Genomic DNA, 19,924 nt, shown 5'->3' with positions numbered 1-19,924 from the left:
CCTCCGCCCAACCCCGGGCAAGACAGATCAGATCCCCCCTTTTCTCTCATCTTGGCTGCCATGGTCTGGCATAATCGAAAGCATGCAGCGTGTTGAATCCTGTACGGTGTTGCTTTATGGTGTAATACATGGCATTTGTGCTGCATTTGTCTCGTTGACCTGAGATTTGGCGTTTCTCGCACCGAGCGGTTCCGGAAAAGATTTGTCTTGCTTTAGCAGTATCTTTTTTTTGTTCTTTTTTTGCGCAACGATATGTCGCAGGTCAGACCAAGCAGAAAGTCTTCCTCCTCAATGGTTTCCTCCGTTGTTGACATTTGCTTTCCAGAGGCTCAGGTCAGCGAAACTGGCCACTCGACAGACTCCTTCTTTGCACCTGCGTTCGCAATATATGCGATGTAATATCTGCAGTTGTCTCGCCTGCAAGCCAAAATTGGGCTGCTTAAGGTCCTTCCAAATTGGCCAGAGACATGTGCGGAGCATTGCTGCTCTTTCCCTTCTTTGAACGCTTGTGTGCTCCGTGCTCCGTGGTCTATTATTGTGCTGGAACCTGGGCCTTTCCTCTTTGGTGCATCTCGCAACACGCGCTAGCGTGTAAATCTCCAGGGCCCCCTGGAATCGTGCTCTGCAGCAGCCTGCAGCAACCTGCATCGAGCAACTTCCAGGGCCTAGTGGGGTCAGCAACGCCTTCTGTCCAACAGCATGGCTGCCCTGACTTACGCCCTAAACGGCCCTGAAAGCAAACCGCTTCAGGCACCGTCACCGCACGTTTTGTATTCCCCGACTTTTTTTGGGTGCACGATGGACCTCGCCTCTGTACATGTACGACTTATGGAAAGAGCTCCACACAACCTTTTCTCCTGTTTCGATCATTTTCTCGTAACCGCCTTCCTGGCCGCATCCACTCGCAGTAGCGTAGCGCCTTCTTCGATCTCCGGCCCATCCAGCGCCATCGGTCGGTCCTTCCCTGCTTTGTCTCCTGCCTTTTGCCCACGCCATTGAGTCGTTACCAAGCTGTTTGGCGGTCGCTCTTGCCTCTATCTCGGGCGTAATACCCAGCCTTTTGGGGGGTTGTTTGCCATCTGCATTGCATCGCCTCTTTCTTGTCCTCGGCTCTCTTTTCTGACTTCACTCCCCCCTAAATCGACCTTCGTTTCAAGATTCTCGCATCTCCTCTGTGCATTTTATTCTAAACTTCGTCGCCTGTCATTTTTACCGTTTTCTTTTGCCTCGCGAGTATCTCTTGTCTCTTGCCCTCTCAAAAGTATCCATTGGTTTTTTTGGGCCACCAGGCCCCTCCCCCCTTATTTCGCCTTCGTTTTTATTCTACCATCACCCCCATTCCTAGACGTACACAAGCCTGCTGTAGTCGCAGTAGTAGGTTGCATTGTTGCGGCGCCCCCTCCCCCACTCTCATTTTCTCATTCCCGTATTCCCTGGCTCCGGTGCGCAGCCACGGGTGTGTTTTGGCCCTGCTCCAGCGGGCCACTGTCTCGCCTGGCTCTATCTCCACCTCTGCCTCGCCTCTCTCCTCTCATGTTCTCCTTTCCTCGTCGTGTCTGTTCGTCTCCTCTCTTCTCCCTTCCTACGTTTTCCCTTTTTCCTCTGCTGCTCCTTTCCTTCGTTCTTTGTCGACCTCACTTCCTTTTTTCCTCTCCGTGCTAATCCACACGCGTCCCTGGCCGTCTCCTTTTCTCCTTGCCTCTTCTTTTTCTGTTTCGGTTTTTTTCTTCTTCATCTTCTATTGTTTCTTTTCTGTCTGTTGCTCGTCGTCCTTCGCTCGTTTTCTCGTTCGGCTTCTTCTCTGGTTAAAGGAGAGCAACCGGGGTCCGTTTGTCTCGCTCTGTCCTCCGCTCGTTATCCCATCTTCCTCTTCTTCTTTTTCCCTTCGTTTTGTCTCGTTCGACTTTCTATCGTCTGCAAACTACGCCTCTTTCCGCTACTTCTACGATCATTTTTTGGAGGGTTTCTGTTGACTTTTTGGTTCTTGTGTGCTTCGTTATTTCTCTCGTCTGTCCTTTTCTTTTCAGCTTCTCGACCGTCTCCTCCCGCTTCGATCAACCCTGATCTTCTTTTTTCGTCTCGCCCGTCTTGAACGATCTCCCCTTTCCCTTTTTCCACCGAACATCGTATCTTTCGGTTTTCGTATCTACGATTGTGGCATTCTCGACGCCTTCTCGATATTCCTTTCTCCTACGAACTACAAGCGAATACGGCTGCTTCCACAATTCCAACCGACCATACTCATTTCTCTCCTCCTCCCATTTGCGTCTTCTCCTTCGATTCTTAGTTCTGGATGACTGGGACCGGCTACACTTGAACGTGATCTTCGTCGACACTGTCTGACAAGTCACCACGGTATCGACCCGACCTGTTAGTTCTGTCCTACCTCCCATCGTCCTCGCGTGTCTCGCCTTGCCCGCACATGCCATACCCCCTTCTTCAAACCAAACCATTCTGGTGAAATACTTTGCTGCTTGCTTGCTTTACCGCCCATCTTGCCCTACAAACTGCTCTCCCACGCGCCCAGTCACCAATATAACGGTCTTGCCACACCCCCAGCTTATTGAAACCCGCAAATTCGCTCACTCTTCTCTTTCGTCGTCGAGGAGGGTTGCTCAAGGTTTCTTGTGCCTGAGCCAGAAATAGACAACCAGTACACACAATCTTGGTGCGAAAACTTCAAGACAAACAGACTCGTTTTCACCTGCATTCACCTACATTCCCCTGCATTCAACAGAAGTTTGTGAAGACAAAGGCGGTTTGCCTGTTTTCCCGGCCATGAACATTTAGCTTGCATCATCTTCCGTCCATGTTGGACAATCTCTCGTGATTCACTACACAGCGTCTTTCCATTCCACACTTCTCTTTGCTACCTAGTAGTTATCATGAACATCTCTTACTGACCCGTTTGCCAACAGCGCTCTCTCAAGACTAGGCTTCTTTGTCTAGGCGGTAGGGTAATATGGCTGCTTTGGTCCAGGGCTACCCTCAACAAACGGGATCCTTGACCATGCTTCAAACACGGCCTTCTTCCGCTGGTGGCATGCTGCCTCCTCAGAACCAGGGCTCATCGCAGTATGCTGCCCAGCAGCCGCGCACCAGCTTCTACGGAACATCTAATAACATGGGGGCTGCTCCTGTGCTCTACCGCTCCTCTACGGCACCGATCCAGCCATATGCATTCACGTCTACCCCGAGCCTTCACGCCACAAATGCATGGCAACCTCAAATGCAGCAGCACTCACAATACACCACGGCCGGCAACCCTCGGACCTCTGCCACTGCTCCTCAATTGCCCAGAGTGCAGAGCTTCGACAGTGCTCAGAGCCTTGCACGGATCAGCCGCCAGCCCGCCAGCGCCTCCACGAACAACCTGGCTACCGGCACACCTGCCGCGAACCGTTTCGTAGGCAGCCGCGACGACTCATCATTGCCTGCCCAGGGTGTTCGTCGGGTGTCTGCTACACCGCGTCCTCAGTCCGCCGCCTATCTGACTGGTTCTGCTCCGCAGCTCTCATTTACGCAAGCGATTCCCGCTCGTCCCTCCCCAGACAGATACAGGCGGCCGGCTGGCAACTCGTCGCAGCAACAGCAGAAGCAGGCTTCACAATCGCAGGCCTCTGCTGTGCCTTCCGGTTCCGGCATGGCCAGCGTTGGCCACCTGTACGCCTCGAACGGCGGCAGCAACAGTAGCCTGCCCGACCAGCAACAAAAGTCCTCAATGCTGCGCACGCAGCCTCTATCTCAGCTGGGTGCGGATCCACGCCGGAACAGTTTCCACGACAATATGCTGAGCGGTTTGGCTGCCGACGACATCCAGCTGCATCGCCAGTCCGGTGATGATGTGAAGCGGTTCCGTCGCCGTAGCATGTCGTCTCTGAGCGCCTCCGAGTACACGATTGCCCCTGTTCTGCCAAGGCCCGAGGATTTCCGCCGGCAACAACAGCCTGCGCCAAGGAGCCCCATCAAGGAAAAGCTTCTGACGCCCGTGAACTCGCACCAACCTGTGGTGCATCACACAAAGGCCGGCAGCTCAGAGAGCATTGCATCCCACCGCAGCAGTGGCTCGCGTCCATCTGTAAGTACTTTTTCCATTACGCGTTTTGACATGAATGACTTTCCCACTGTTTAATCCCCCCTGCATACGCAGTAACGCTCTTTTGCCCAATCACGAAATACTTTGGGTGGGTTTGGGCTGAACCGATTCACTAATGCATGGCATCCATTTCGTATAGTCTACCAACCGGAACAAGTCTTCTGTTGCTGGCTCCACTACCAATCCTGCTTCTACAGTTATTGTCAACCAGAACGATGCGCTTACCGACAAGAACAAAGAAACCCCGAGACTCATCAACATCCCGCCCCGCATCTCTTCCGATGTCACCAGCCGTCTGGCTAGTACGCTGTCGTTCACTGGCACACCTGTCGACGTTGGTAGCGAAGGCAGCGATGCTGGCGGTTCAATTGTAACGGCCCCTCCCGCCATCAACCAAAACGGCAACACAGCTAGCCCGGCTGGTAGCATCCGCGAGGCTCCGGCGGCCCGGCCGTCTGGGATGCCGAGCCACCTTGAGAGTCCTGCAATGCGCCACCTTTCTGCTATCAACCAGAAGGGCGGCAGGCTTCGGAGCAAGACGTCAAAACTCCGCCGTGCGTTCTCTTTTGGTAGCGCTGCCGACTTCCGCAAGGCAGATGGTCCGGACGAAGAAACTGAAAACGTGACTTTGCCGAACAAGTTGCAGAAGGAGATGACCGACCAAGAGGCGTACGATGCTGAGCAGGCTCGTATTGCGCAGCAGCAGGAGGAGGGCGGCATTGGCAGCAGCATTTATGGCGCCAAGATCTTTTCGGGCTCGACCGACAACTTGTCCATCTCATCGACGGCTTCGTCTGCATCCATCATGATTCGCAAAATGGGTCGTGGCATGAAGAAGAGCACGCGGTCGCTTGTCGGCCTGTTCCGGCCAAAGTCTGTCATTGGTGTTCCGGCTGCAGACGGACCAGTGGCCAGCCCTGTCACAACGTCCAACGGCGAGGCCGTTGAGGCTACTGTTTCGATGGTGACGGTGGAGGCTGAGCGCGAGCGTGTCAATGTCAACTCGGACCTTCACGATAAAACCGGCGGTGGTACTGGCTTCCCGCGGCTGGAGAGAAACTCGATTGATGCCTCTCGCATCTCCATCACATCTGACCGCCTGGATAGCTCGGGCACCGACAACTCGGCGGCGGCGCGGAAGAGCATCATTGAGGGCGACAAGGAGCGTGCTGAGGTTCTGGCGGCTGTCCGGAAGGGCATTCTGAAGAACACCAGCGGCGCCTCCAACCCATCGCGAAGTCCGGCGGACATGCGTGGCCCCGCCCTTGAGCTGTACAACCCGCCTCCCATTAGCGAATCACCGGCGTCGAGCGCGCCTAGCACGCCCAACGATGATGTGCAGGGCCATAAACGGACGGGCTCTGTGGCTATTGGCGGCGAGGACTATTTTGTGTCGGCGCTTCGTCTGCGCAACGACAGCCGCAGTGGTAGCAGCACGCCGCAGGGCTCTATGAAGCGGTCTGCTACGTTCAGCCCCCGTATTGTGTTCTACGACACATGGCACAGCCAGGAGTACGACCGCCGGGGCGAGATTGCCACCTGCAACCGCCTGACACCTATGCTTGCTCAGCAGATCAAGGAGGAGCTGAACAGCTTTAAAATGGTACGCTGCGCTGCTCTTGCTTGTCTTCTTTAATTACGATATATACTAACTCACTATCCTACTGTAGGAAATGGAGGTTCACGAAAACTCGAAGATCTACACGCACTTCTTCTAACGAACATGAACAACAGCGGCTACTCTTCATCATACATTGTTTTCGATCGTCCGGCACATTAGCAAAAGCCGATATTCTGCGACTCGCATATTGTATTTTCAGCAGCCGTATTTTCTGTTACTCGAGAATTTTGTCTCTCGAACAGCATTGTCTTGGTGTATTGGCGTTGTTCAGGCTCGTGACCCTTTCTTTCCGACGTGGCAGCTGAAGAACCACATATACCGATCTGTTTTATCGTTTGGCTGTCCACGACTTGCGGCTGTCACAACCGGCATAAACGATATCAAAATTCAACACGGACTTGCACTGCACCAACGAAAATAGGACACAGAGAGAGAGGAGAGAAAGGGGATTTCCCGGACTGGTAGGAGCAATTCAGTTTGTATTCTGCCCAAGACGGTCCGAAAGAAGGAATAACAGACCAGCACCACTGAAAAGATGGAACACATACAAAAGTCCTTTGACGAAACAACGGACGGATTTGAGTTTTGGGGGCATCCGAAAACAGTGGTGCAAGCAAGCAGCGACTTAACGGTACTTTTTCTTGAGTGTTTTTATTATTTTACCTTATTGGCTTAGCTTATCTCGTTTCTGCTGTTTCTTAGTCATGGCGATCGCGCTCATAATTTTTTTTTCCTGTCATGTTTTCCCTTTCTGCCGGCTTTCTTGTCATTTTCCGTTTATTTTTTTCTTCCCTTTCTGGCATTTCTGTTTTCCCCTCCCCTTGCTGCAGGCGGCCTAATTTCTGAGAGTGTGTGCATTGTTCTAGTTTAGCAGCAACTGAGAAAATAACAGACGCAGAAGTGGAAAGCACTGAAGATTCGACTCAAAGAGCCATTACAAAACCCGTATGAGAAGTGAACAAAACAAGCAAGTCAGAAGATCCGACATACGCTGTAAGCAGACTGCAGAGTCCTCCGTGTGTTCCCAATATCCGATGGTGCGGTGGCATAAAGGAAGGACGCAGCCCCTGATCATAAAACCATAATTTATTGTCCTACATTGTGGCGCGGGAAGCTATGGCGACGAAACACTCAGAAGTCCCAAGAATAACGTCACCTGTGGGGGCGTCTCCTATTCCAGTGGTCCAAAGAGTCCACTGAACTGCAGATGACGCGGGGCTGAGGATTGGACCCAACATGCAGGCTGCTGGCCAATCATAACGCGACAGCCAAGCATTTTGGACCCCGTCGGGTTTCCGCTCTCCCGCTCTTTCTCAGCCTTGCGCTATGATCCATAAAAGGCAAGTGTCAGGGCGTTGGCAGAAGGTGGCGGCCGACCAAGTCTTATCGCGATAAGGAACAACCCGCCACAGAAACTTTTTCCCCAACCGGAAAGACGGAACAGGACATACTTTCTAATCACTTAAACGAGGCGCACGTACATTTCTCGTCATCCACACGCAATTGCGACAATCCCAGACACAACGACACTCTGTCATTTTGCCTTTGCGACAGACCCTGAAAAGCTGGAGGCCCGTATTCTGCGACCGGTGTGGGCTTGGGCGCGGCCGTTTCGCTCAGCGCCGTCAACTTGCATCCCTCTCCCCTCGTCGTCTTCTTTCACGAATTCATTCGTTTTTAGACTTGACTTCGGCCGCTCTACTGCCACCATGTCACCCACAGAAGCCGCCGTCCCAACTGCGACTGCGGTGCCTCCAGTGGCTGAGGCATCAAATGGCCTCTCGAAAAAGCTGCACGGCCGTGCCTTTTACGAGAGCATTGGCAGTCCAAAGCACATTGTCGCCCCCATGGTCGACCAGTCCGAATTCGTATGCCCTCGTGCCCCTCCATTTGTCGCTTACCACTGTGTAGATGCTTTGCTAACCTGCTGTCCGCCAGGCTTGGCGTATGCTGACACGTTCTTTCCTGCCGCCCGACCAACGCACCTCCGTTCTGGCTTATTCCCCGATGCTGCACGCGCGCCTTTTTGTCGACAGCCCTCGCTACCGCGAACAGCACTTTGAGGCCATCAAGGAAGACAGCGGTGAAAGGGGTGAAACAACGAGCACTCCGAAAGAGACCGGTGAACAGCAAAACGGTGGTGACAGCGCCAATGGCACTGGTGTGGGCACCGACAACGGCCTGCGCCCTTTTCTTGATGGCAACCCGGCCATCGACCGACCCCTCTTTGTCCAATTTTGTGCCAACGATGCCGACGCCCTGCTGTCCGCTGCTCGGCGCGTAGCGCCCTACTGTGATGCCGTCGACCTGAACCTGGGCTGCCCACAGGGCATCGCCCGCAAGGGCCACTACGGTGCTTTTCTGCAGGAAGAGCCAGAGCTGATTGCGAAGCTGATTCGCACCTTACACGAGAACCTGGATGTGCCCGTGACGGCCAAGATTCGGCTCCTGGACACGCCGGAGGCGTCACTGCAGTACGCGCGCACGGTGCTGGCGGCGGGCGCGAGCATTCTGACGGTGCACGGGCGGCGGCGCGAGCAAAAGGGCCACATGACGGGCATTGCCGACTGGACGATGCTGCGGTACCTGCGGGAGAACCTGCCCAAGGAGACGGTGTTGTTTGCCAACGGCAATGTGTTGGAGCACGGCGATGTTGAGCGCTGCCTGGCTGCCACAGGGTTTGACGGCGTGATGAGTGCCGAGGGTCTCTTATCGAACCCCGGGCTGTTTTCACCACCACCACCCCCTTCCGTATCTGCACCAGAACCAGAATCTTCCGCGCCGGCTGTGGCCGATCCAGAATACTACTGGCATACCCCCGACCCGCGCCGCGAATACTGGACCAGCAGCCGTCCAGGCAGTCGGCGCGGTGGCTGGCGCATTGATGCCGTCATGCGGCGCTACCTCGACATCCTGCACGTATATTGTTTGGGCGAAGCTGCACCGCCTGCTCGCAAGCCGCTGTTCATTGTTGGCGATCCCGTCGAGTGGCTGAAGGAAGAGGAGCCTGGGCAGAGCAAGTCGAGCGGAGCTGGTGGCAAAGGAGCTGACAGCGGCGAGCCGGCACGAAAGAAGCGCAAGCAGGACAATCACACCAATGGCAATGGCAATGGCAGTGCCACGCCCGCGCAGCCCATCCCCAAGGAAATTTTCAACTCGCCCAACTTTGTCGCCGTCCAGGCCCACCTGTTTCACCTGTTGCGCCACGCCGTCGGCAAGCACCACGACATCCGCGACAGACTTGCCCGTACGCGCAAGGCTGACATGGCTGGCTACGAGCGGATTCTGGTCATGCTCGAGAAGCGTGTTGGCCAGGCGCTACTGGCGGGCGAGGACAAGGCATTCGAAGCGGAGTACGAGGCCGGTGCAGACACCGAGGTCGAGCCAGAAATTGTCGACGACCCCAACTCGTCCGCGGCGGCGATCCGGCGCTGCAAGCGGCCATGGTGGGTGGTGCAGCCGATCCTGCGGCCGATGCCGGCAGAAGCGCTAGCCAAGGGCGCGATCCAGTTGAAGAAGAAGGCCAAGGCGGAGCTGGAAAAGGAAACGAAGGAGGCGGACAAGAACGACGACACGACCAAGGAGGCTGAGGCCGCGGTGGTGGTATAGGAACGATATCCATACTATTTATGGTGTATATACTTCACAATCGCAGCGCGTGTTTCTATCATTGATGTGTGCCCTGATCTAGAAATTCAAAGTTTTTTGTAGACAACTAAACAACATTCGCTGAACCGGACATGAAAGCTAGAGTACATGAGACAGGAAGTAAAGAAGATGATAGGGAAAGTAGAGAAAATAAGCTCAGAAATGTAGGATATCTTCATGTCACACCAAAAACTACCACGATTACAACGGTACTAAAATAGTATTGGAATTGGAATAGGATTTGCTCGCCAAATCCTAGCAGCGGTACAACTAGTCCCCACGGCGATGCTTTTTCGGCGGCGCATCGTTTCCAGCACTTGACACGCTATCACTGCGGCGGCGGCGGCGGCTGCCACCAGCTGGTGGCAAAGGCGACCGCGACGGCGACCGCGATGGAGAACGGGACGGCGAGCGAGAGAGTGACCGAGACGGTGACCGTGAGTATCCATTGCGGGTACGGCCACGGCCACGGCCACGGGGAGACGGTGAACGCGGCGCTGTGCGGCTGCGTGAGCGCGTCAACGAACGGCCGCGGTGCACGAGCCGCTCTTTGTCCTTGAATGCGGTTGGTTTTGTCGACGCCGACGAAGCCGCAGGAGGAGGCGTTGGTGAGCGAGAATAGTAGGAGTAGGAGCGACTGCGTTGGCGCCGGGTGGTGGCAGGTTGCTTGCCGTTGCGACGAGGTGCAGGCGACACAGACCGAGACGCAGACCGAGACAAGGAACGCGACGGGGACCGGCGGCCCCGTGCGCTTTTGGCGGCTCGCGGCGGCGATCGGGACGCGGTGTATGATCGAGATCGGGAGCGGTAGGAGAGAGAGCGGGAGCGCGAACGAGAGCCGGACGGCAAACGCGAGTCGTACGACCGCTGTCTCCGGCGAGGAGAGCGAGAACGAGAGCGGGAGCGGGACGGCGACCGCGAATAGGACGACCCTGTATACGACGACGAGTAGCTCGAGTACGAGCCCGAGCGCGAGCGCGAACCAGAACGGTCGCTCGGGGCGGCCGCCACGGCTGGCAAGGTCGGCTTGGGCAGGTTGATCAGCCGCTCGCGCATTTCCTCGGTCAGCGCACCCATGCCGATGCTGGTAAAGTAGTTGATGGAGAAGCGCAGGCTGCGGGCGTTGTCGACGGGGAAGAGGCCATCTAGGCTGGGCTTGAGGTCGACGTCGTCGCGGAAGCGGGCCTGCAACTTTGGCAGGCCCATGGCCTCGGACATCTCCTGGAACAGAATCTTGATAAAGATACGGCTGGCGCTCGTCGTCTCGTCCTCGTTGAGGTGGATGCACGACAGCACGTACCAGCCAATGGCATTGCTGGCGAGCATGTGGCCAAAGAAGCAGGCAATGTTGCGCAGGCGGTTCGTCTCGTAGCGGTGGATGGTCTCGTAGTACTTGGTAAAGGCCTCCTCGAACATGGTGGACCACCGGCGGTTGATCTTGGCTAGGCGCTCGCCAATCAGGCCAAAGAACTTGGTGTATGTCTTCTCCTGGGAACAGCACTCGACCACCATGGACGGCAGCTCGTTCTCGCGGCCCTCCGGCAGGTCGACGGCCAGCAGCTTGTGAACGGCCTCGTCGGCGTTCATGGAGCTCTGGATCGTCAGGTAGATGGTGCGGCGGAGGGACACGAGATCGGCATTGGTCCGATCCTTGATGTCGATGGCATTTTGCGCGGCCTCCTCCTCGTCTTCGCTAGAGCTGTCGTCATCGGAGCCCGAGTCGGAGGCGGAGTCTGAGTCCGACCGGTCAGACCCGTCTTCGCTGTCGCTCTCGTTTAGAATCTCGCGCCGCAGCTTGGCGTACTCCTTCTCGTTGGCCTCCCAGTTCTCGTCGTATCGGAAGATGTTGAGCGTCGCCTCGTCCTCGAACTTGCCGTTGAGCTCGAGCAGGTGCTTCACCTGGTCCTCCTCCTCGATCAAGTCCAGGTCGTCGCGGATCGCCGGCTGGTCCTTGAACTGATCCTTGCGGTTCTGGAACAGTACCTCGATCGCGTACTGCGTCCGCTTATCGATATCGGCCTCGTTCAGAATGTGGTGGAACCGGTCAAAGACGACGACCATGATCGTCGGGTTCATTGTCTCCATGTAGTTGCCGACCTCGCGGGTCAGGTTGACTGCAATCTCGACGCTGTCGTCGGTCGGGTGGTGCAGCAGCAGCATCAGCATCTGCGCGGCAATCATCTCGTCGGCGACTTGCGTGTTGACCAAGTGGGCGATAAACGTCGTCGCGCTGCGACACACAGCCTTGTCGTTGCGGCGGAAGCCCTTACGGAAGCGCAGCAGGAGCCGGCGCAGCAGCAGCTCGCCGACGGCAGGGAGCTTGCTGTTGACACAGGCGGCGATGCACGCATAGACGGGCGTAAACGGCAGAGACGCGTACTGGGCCTTGATCAGGCTCTGGGCCAACAGGCCTCGGCCGCGGATCAAGTTTTCGCCAAACAGCTCGTTGATGATCTGGCGCATGTTGCCCGCGGTCGCCTTGTTGACCATGCCGTTGATGGACTTCTTCAGAGCCTCCCAGGCCATCCGCTGGTACTCCTTGGACGTCTTGTCCTGGACCTGGGCCTGGAGAGCACGCAGCCGCGCTGGCGGCACGTACACGCCACCCGACCGTGCCGTCAGGAGACGGTTGTATTCGGCCTTGGCCGCTGCCTGCTTTTCTGCGTCGGTCGGTTGGGGTGGCGGTGTGCGTCGGCGCGAGGGGTGTGTATTCGTCGGCCGTGGAGAGCGTCGGCGAGGAGGAGGAGAGGCCCGTCGCCGGGGAGGAGATGGCGACCGACGCGGGAGAGGCGACGGGGAGCGGTCGCGTGCAGCCGGCCCTGGCGACGGAGAAACACTGGCCGTTCGGTTTCCATCTCGGCTACGGTCGCGTAGCTCGGGTGACTGTGACTCGGCCATCGTGAGGATGTGAGGACGGTGAGAACGACACAAAGACCGACAAAAGTCTGCAAACTGCAAACAGAGGATGCTTTTGGGGGGGGGCTGTTGGTCAAGGCAGTCGAAAACGATGCCGGTGCAGAATCAGCCGCGTCGCAGTTTCGTCGCCAGACACCCCTAAGCTCGCCTTTGTGAACTTCGAGGGCAGAAGTCTCAGGGAATAAAAAGAAAACAAAAATGGAAAAGGGCCTAATTATCGCGATGATCGCTTCGCGTACGCAAGGCAAGTGCAGACGTGAATGGAGCGAAAAATGGGTGGCTTGAAGCCTGTGGCGTCGCCTTTTTGCTTGGGAGGCGAAAAAAATTGGGACGGGAAGGTGCGAGCGAAGAAACGACCAAATCAAAGTGGGTCCACGGGTGCCTGCTGTAGCAGGAGCTCTTTGCGTGCAGAAAGCGCGCCTTGCCGTTTTGGAGTAGGTTGCGCCAGGGGGGGGCATTGCACTTCTGCATGGGCTAAGAGAATAGAACACGATACTAACTTTCATCTGGCTCTCGATGCGCGTCGTCGATGCTCTCCCTCATGCATCCTGCTTTTACCACTCGAGAAGACTGATCCATCACCGCATTTCGCATACACTCCGAGCTCCGCTCTCTGCTCTTGTCGCTCTTTTGACTTTCCTCAACACCACCAGTTGTCACCTCTTTCCCCTGACGACTTTCGCCGCCGCTTTTCGCCGTTCCCCCCTGTCTTGCGATCAAAAGCACCGAGTCTCTTGACGATGGTGAGTGCATCCTGGGGTGTGCATTTTCTGACATTGCTATGTTACTAACTCTGCCTGTGCAGTTGGACAAACTTGCAGGTCTCGCCATGCTCGTGGCTGCTTCCGTCGTCTTCCTTTACTACACCATCTGGGCTCTGTTGATGGTGAGTCGGCCCACGGTTCCATAATTTTCGTGTTTTCAGACTTGCGCAGATGTTCATGCGCGTATGTGCCGCCCCATGCTGACGTCTCCCTCCCTGCGCCAGCCCTTTGTTGATGCCGACCACCCGCTCCAGAACTTCTTCCCGCCGCGCGTCTGGGCCATCCGCATCCCCGTCATCCTCATCCTGCTGGGCTCGGCCGTTGTCGGCACGTTCCTTAGCATCGTCATGATCCGCAGCAACCGCAAGAAGTCGTCCAAGGCGAAGGCAGCTGCCGCCAAGAAGAAGGCGTAAACGAGACGCCAAGGTGCCGAGAGAACTGGTGTGCGCATGTGCCCAAGAGGATGCATGCGCGCATGGGCAGGAGGATGAACCAGGCACGATGGCGCATGCTATGCACCCCACCGGCCATTGCATGGCTGTCCTTGTCAATTATACATGATGGCCCAGGTCTTGTTGGTAATTAAAAATTCGAAGAAAAGGCTCGATGGTGCTGCCGCGGCTGCTTACTATGACACCTGCCGAAGGCAACGAGGGAAACAAACGTACGGGCGACTGGACACATATTTACAACTGAATAAAAATAGACATTCCTTGATTTTGCTGCGTGCCATTGTCAATAATCATGGCTATGCCATACATCCTTTGTTATTGGCTTTCACTCGATGCGCGGATGATGTTGAGATGAGTATGAAGTCAATGCATCTATGCTACCCAATGGAGACGAGAGATAAAAAGCAACCCGAACACAAAAAGTCCCAAACTCAAAGCAGGATGCAAGGGAACAAGATGCTGGATCAAAGAGAGAAACACCGTATTCAAACCCAAACAAAGTGCAACGTGCAGTATATGATTGTTTTCTTCGTCGAATAAAACAGGTCCCAAGATACGCTGTGCAGTTAAACCACAGCCCATTAAAATTATACTCTCTGGTCCGCAAAGTCGAGGACCTCGCAGTCGTCCTCAAAGAACCCGTCCTCGTCGTCCGGGTCACCCGGCGACGGACGTCCGCCACCACGCCTCCGTCGCGTCGTTACGACTATCTGCTCTTCGCCACCCACTTGCTCGAGCACGCGCTCAATGGCCGACGCTGGCAACGCCCGTGTCTCTTCGTGGCTAATGTTGAACGACTCTTCCTCGGACATGGGCGGGAAGCCCGTGTCTACGAGGGTGGACACAATCGGCAGACCAAAGACCCAGCTGCTGTTGGCCTTGGTTGGAGCTTGTGGAATGCTGTGACCGTTACCATTACCGTTGTTGGTCTCAATCTCAAGAGTATCGACCAAAGAAGGTTCTGGGTCCTGACTTTGCTCATTCTGTTTCGCCCTGGCAGCGGCCTTAGCTTGCTTCTTTGCAGACTTGGACTTGCCGGTGACCGACGGAGCCGCTGTGAGCAGGTCATCGTCCATTGGCGAGGTCGAGAGGGCAGGTGTTGGAGGGGAGATGGTTAAAGCGGAAAACTCAGCCGTCGGCGGTTCGTGGGAGGGAAGTGAAGAAGGGTAGATCAGCGCAGACTGTGACTGGGCATACAGAGCACCCTGCCGAAGCGGATCGTATTCGTACAGCGCAATGCGCCGGTCCGTGTGGAAAGGCTGATATGGTGCGCTAGACTCGATTTCGGCGTGTGGGATCGACGACTCCACAGCGGTGGGCACCACGGATGGGTGCTGCGCATGGTTGGCAAGCACCATGGTGTTGGACCCGGCGTCATTCTGCTCTACAAAGTCCAAGAAGACTTCGGGGTCCAGATAGTGTTGGACCGCCGTCGACAACAGATCATCTGGCAGATTGGGCACCCGAAGGTCTTTGTTGAATCCAAGATGCAGGACCCGCTGGCCCGACGACTTCTTCCGCGTGCGACTGACAAAGTGGCGGACAAAGCCATCACCCAACACAAACAGAGAGTGGTGGCGCTTCCCGGCCACCCAGGCAACACACGAAGGCCCTGGAGCGAACGGTCCCGATGGAAGGGACACACGGCTTTCCCCAGTATGTCGGAGCTGGCTGATGGCATTGCCCGTTTTCCCAAGGGAGTGGCTGATGCCAGCGGCAATGATCTTGCCGCCGTGACTGGCATGGTCTGCAATGATAGCGCCTGTGGACTGCGGGACGTTCGAGCTGCTCCGACGGGGGCGCGTCAGAAGGGGGCGGGCCGCATCAAAAGCTGTTGTCAGCGCATTTGATGCATAGGAGACAGCCGTCGAAGCGGTCCCCCCAGCTGCCGTGTCAGTACCAGCGGAACTAGGCCCAGCAGCTCCAGCGCCATACGGTGGCCGCGTCCCCCGCCTACGGGGCGGCGGCCAAGTGAACGCGCTCGAGGGCAGGTCCAAAAGATGCACGGTTCCCCGCTCTGTGACCATGGCAAGACGTTCACCGTTGGGCTTGGTCCACGCCACATCCACGATGCGAGCCACAGTCATCCGGGAGAACTGGGCAATCTGCCGAACCCGTGGTCCGGTCAAGCTGCCCGGCACACTAACTGCCTGGAGAGGCGAGGCCTTGGTATACTGGATGCGGAACAAATCCCATACAGTTTGAACATCACCCTTGGTGCTAGCGATAAAGAGCCAGAGACCAGTCGGCGAAAACGAAAGGAAACTGCAGCCAAGGGTCGGAGCGAACGTTGTGATGGGGTGGATCGTGCTTGAGCCGCCTAACGCCGTGATGTCGATAACAGAGACAAGGCCGGGCTCTTTCGAGACAACGGCCGGTGCCGCCCCGCCGTGCGTGGGCGGAAACTGGCCGTCGAGTCGGCCTGCATAGGCTGATGACGGAGGTGACCGGGGCGCTTGAGGCGCCGAAGTTCCCGGGCTGCCTTTCCAGTAGTTATTAAAAGCTTGCCAGCCTTGCTGGCCAACCCATTTGGCGCCCGAGATAAGCTCCTGTGTGGCATCACGCATAATTTTGTTCATGACACTCTCTGTATGAGGGAGATCCACATCAGCGGTTGTGGGTGGAAGATGCGGCGGTGTCATCGAGCTGTAGCCGGGCGCCCGCCCATGGACCGGAACAGGGACCACCGCCCGCAGTGCGATTTGCGACGATGGCGTTGCAGGACAATATGCAAGCCATTTGCCGCTAAGCGACAACACAGGCTGCTTAAGACCGAGCCGCGGCGAAGAGCTCGGTGTAGAAGCGGCGGTTCTGGAGCGTTCACCCTCGGTCGCTGCGTCTCCAGCATTGGAGTCTCCCTTAAGAGACTGCTGAAGTGTTGTCCACAGCTTGGCCACAAACATAAATGGAAGATCGCTCTCGTCAGAAAAGGCCATCTGCCGGTACAGCCAACACTCGCCTGTCACAGCCGACGAAATGACAATGTTTCCGGCATCGGCTTTGATGTGGAATGCGCCCGATGGTGAAGGCGCCTGGAAGATGGGACTCGTGACAGCGATCTGTAGTGGAATCTTGGGTGCCTCGAGAAGTGTGCAGATCCGCCGATTCAGCTTCAACGAGTACACTTCGACAGATGTTTGGTAGTATTCGATCGGGAGGGCAGAGCCCGAAAACGTCCTACCAGTAGGAAATTCGCCATGGGCACCGACCAGTGGCGAGTGCTGCGGGCTTGCATCTTTGTTGTCAACGGTACCCGGCTTCCCGTCGGCCGTGCGGCCGTGTTTCCAGCGTTCATCCGTCGGTACGTCACTGGCCTCGACCTGTCCTGCATCTGGAGAGGCCGCAGGAGGCAGAACGGGACCATGCACAACCACTGCAACAAGGGGGAAAGCGTCCGCTAGAGCAGGACTCGATACGGTCCACGGAAGAATCTTGGCGTTGACAACACCTCCACGCAAGCCCGAAAGGCTGGCGAGTCGGTCCAGTCCACGCTTTGAGACGGAGTGTACCTCCAAGCCACCCTCATAGCCAGCCGTGACGACGGTCTCGGCGCTTCCACCTTGATAGTGAGAGGCCGGGAGAGTGTCAAAGGCAAAGTGGTATCCTCGTTGCCCAGCCTTCAGGCCGTTCTGGCGAGACTGCAGGTCGATGTCAATGTCGGGGGCACCGTAGAAATGAGCCTGCGGTTGGTGAGGCAGAGGAGGGTTCGGAATGGCAGCAGCTGCGGCTGCGGCCGGGGCCACACCACGGGACTGGGCGTAGTGCGAATGAAGCGAGTCTCGGCGGTGCCCTGGTGATGTTCCCGAGTGATGGGGGGGATGCTGTGGGGATGATTGAGATACGGGCGGGTACTGGACGGCGGGGTCCATGTGGTAGCTTAGCGGTCTGCGGCCGGTTATACCACGGAGTTCACCGGCCATCGGAGGCGAGACAGAGACGCTGGTATGGTGGCTGCCATTGCTGGCAAGGCTGAGGTGGCTCGTGTGGCTCGTGTGACTTGTGCCATAGGGCCGAGGCGAGGACCATCGGCTCGGAGGCGACTCACCCATCAAATTGATGAGATGTCCAGGCGAGCCGGCCAAGCCTGTCGAGAGGCCGCCGCGCGACGGGGCCCAGTCACCCATTCCCGGGATCGTACGCGGCGAGGGCGCATACGAAGGGGCGCCAGAGAAAGGGACAGCGCCCAAAATGGGCGAGATGGACGGGTTGCCGTTCGAAGACGGGGTCGCCACGGGTTCGACGCTGGGCGACTGGTTTGCGGAGCTGGAAGTGTCCGACGCAGGGCCTGGGGCGTTTCCGTTACTGAAGTGTGCGTTAGCAATGGAGGGGAAGCGATGGAGGGGAGAGGACCAATGCGTGCCGAGGGGTGGGATATGGGGGAGATGACGTACGTAAACTTTCCAGACGCATGCTTGGTCACCGCCGCGACCACGCCGCCAGCCTCTTTTGCATCCTTCTTAGCCTTCTTTGCACCTGGCGGGAAACATGTGTTAGTCGCAATCCGTACAGATACATATGTCTTGCCAAAAGCCAAAAGCAGAGGAACAAACTCGACGCGGATAGCTCTTACTAGGCATTAAGCGTTAAAGCCCACCGCCTGGCCGACGGCGGAAGGGGTTCGGGGTTCCAAGGGTATGGTAGATCTAGGACCGACGAAGTAACTGGCAGTTGAAAATTGACGTGACAATTAGGAGACACCGAAGACGTCCGGAAGTCAGAGCGACAGTGAGAGGTTCCGAAGAAGGTCGTTGAAGGCAACGGTACAGTCTAGTACCAGCAAGCCGAGCTTCTGTGGTACCTTGGCGTGTTGGTACGTGAAGCTTCACAGCGGTTGTCAGGCAGAAGCCGCTTTGTCGGCACGATACGTTGACGGAGGCGGTGTCGTGATGGTCGGTCCGTGGAAGGCTGGTGGGCAGAGAAGACAGAGGTCGACGAGGGAGGCACAGAGAAACAGCTCGATGCGTCGGTGGTGGTCGGAGAGTTCCAGGCGAGCGGGGGACAAGGATGGACAACACAAGCAAGCAGCACCACAGGCCGGGGTGAAGAGGGGTGACACGCCAGCCAGGGGAGCGCCGAGATGTGACTGGACGGGGAGACGGTGGAGATGCAGGACAGTAATATGGGGCACTCTAGAGAGGGTGTGTTTGGTCGTGCTGGGTGTGTTGCGCGTATTACTGGGACAAGGCAAATCGAAAGGGTAGAATGCAGTAGCTCCAGCGACGCGCAGCACAAGTGGATGCAGGGTGCCGTCTGGTTGGAGGGTGCGGCAACGACAGCGGGAGGGGCCAGAGGCGTAAAGAGTGTTGACGGGATGTGTGTCAGAAGTTAGAAAACAGAACGAAGGGTTGTTCGAATGGAAGCGGCAGAAATCGAAGTAAAGATACAAAATACAGGCAAGAGTTGGAACAGGGACGATGCAGTTTGTACAAGGAAGGAGCAAGTGAGTGAGGAGAACGGCAGTCGGTGTTGTTGCTGCCAAGTCGCGGTCTGGATTTGGCGATAAGGGGGATAAGGGTGCTGGTATAAGAAGGCGCGAAGCGTGTTCTGGGTAGGTTAAACCACAGGCTGGGAAGGGCCGACCGGTTTGATTATGGCCAACAATAGAGCGTCTTTGCGCACGCCGTAGCTTTATTCCAAGAGCAGCTAGAGAGAGGGAGCTAGAGGGAAAGTGGGCGGCGGCACAGTGTTACGTCGATGAGTCTATCGAGCAAACATGGTCGGAAGGAACGGGTGGCAGAGTGGGGTAGGGTCAGGGTCTCAGCCTGCTAGCAGTACTGTTTTAATTAGGGAATGAACAGCGGCATGTCCAGGCTGGCCTCGCCTAAGTCTGGCCAAAAGGAGGACGAGACGGAGAAACGAGGACAGATGAGAGAGGGGGCTGAGGGGGCACAGAGACAGAGTATCGCGTTTCGGTGGTTATCGTCAGTACAGGGCCGGCCAGCAATACGACACGCTTGTTACAAGTACCGAAGTGACTTGTACCTGGCCATAGCCTTTCTGGTGTGGGAGTACATTTCTGGCGCATATGACGACAGGCAACGGACCCTGCCTTGCGCCTGCCCTACAGCAAACGACCGTCTCAGTCACCAGTCTCGTTGCCGGTGACCTTCCCAGGAAGTGGCGGCTAAGTGAGGGTGGTGGGGGAGCCGAGTTACGGGGGTGGAGTGTACACGGGGGGGAGGACTGGAGGGCTTGGAGGGGTTCCAGCGGGCAAGAGCCACTAACTGCCTAACATTACCGCCTGCAGGGGTGTGTGATTAGCGCTGGGTGCATATTCCATTAGCGCTCCACAGATAAGGAAAGAGCGTCTGGAGAAGTAAATATAGCGGGGCGTTAGGCAGGTGGTCAGCTGCCTATGGGAGTCATTCCGTCATTGTCTCTCGCCACGTTCTTCACTCTTTCTTTTGTGCTTCATACCCATACCTAG

At 56.6% G+C, this 19,924-nt stretch overlaps 5 protein-coding genes across 5 annotated transcripts; 3 read left to right on the top strand and 2 right to left on the bottom strand.

Annotated features, from left to right (window-relative positions):
• Positions 1-3,010: 3,010 nt before the first annotated feature.
• On the top strand, positions 3,011-5,814 carry SPBR_02316 (uncharacterized protein; the record flags this gene model as incomplete). The annotated part of the gene is made up of 3 exons (XM_040760619.1): positions 3,011-4,082; positions 4,294-5,699; positions 5,767-5,814. 3 exons carry the CDS (start codon positions 3,011-3,013, stop codon positions 5,812-5,814), a joined length of 2,526 nt encoding a protein of 841 aa, XP_040620232.1.
• A 1,612-nt stretch (positions 5,815-7,426) lies between these two features.
• SPBR_02557 (tRNA-dihydrouridine synthase 1) lies at positions 7,427-9,326 on the top strand (the record flags this gene model as incomplete). Its single annotated transcript, XM_040760860.1, has 2 exons — positions 7,427-7,585; positions 7,773-9,326. The coding sequence occupies 2 exons, from the start codon at positions 7,427-7,429 to the stop codon at positions 9,324-9,326; spliced, it is 1,713 nt and encodes a 570-aa protein (XP_040620231.1).
• A 309-nt stretch (positions 9,327-9,635) lies between these two features.
• On the bottom strand, positions 9,636-12,263 carry SPBR_09111 (pre-mRNA-splicing factor CWC22; the record flags this gene model as incomplete). The annotated part of the gene is made up of 1 exon (XM_040767237.1): positions 9,636-12,263. One exon carries the CDS (start codon positions 12,261-12,263, stop codon positions 9,636-9,638), a length of 2,628 nt encoding a protein of 875 aa, XP_040620230.1.
• Positions 12,264-13,021: 758 nt separating this feature from the next.
• On the top strand, positions 13,022-13,458 carry SPBR_03330 (dolichyl-phosphate mannosyltransferase polypeptide 2, regulatory subunit; the record flags this gene model as incomplete). The annotated part of the gene is made up of 3 exons (XM_040761632.1): positions 13,022-13,024; positions 13,087-13,167; positions 13,270-13,458. The coding sequence occupies 3 exons, from the start codon at positions 13,022-13,024 to the stop codon at positions 13,456-13,458; spliced, it is 273 nt and encodes a 90-aa protein (XP_040620229.1).
• A 626-nt stretch (positions 13,459-14,084) lies between these two features.
• Positions 14,085-18,074, bottom strand: SPBR_02201 (uncharacterized protein; the record flags this gene model as incomplete). Its single annotated transcript, XM_040760504.1, has 3 exons — positions 14,085-17,799; positions 17,889-17,970; positions 18,068-18,074. 3 exons carry the CDS (start codon positions 18,072-18,074, stop codon positions 14,085-14,087), a joined length of 3,804 nt encoding a protein of 1,267 aa, XP_040620228.1.
• Positions 18,075-19,924: the final 1,850 nt, after the last annotated feature.

This window comes from Sporothrix brasiliensis (assembly GCF_000820605.1).
Source record: "Sporothrix brasiliensis 5110 chromosome Unknown Cont17, whole genome shotgun sequence".
In the NCBI taxonomy this organism is placed as follows: domain Eukaryota; kingdom Fungi; phylum Ascomycota; class Sordariomycetes; order Ophiostomatales; family Ophiostomataceae; genus Sporothrix; species Sporothrix brasiliensis.
This window is presented reverse-complemented; position numbering and strand designations above follow the sequence as displayed.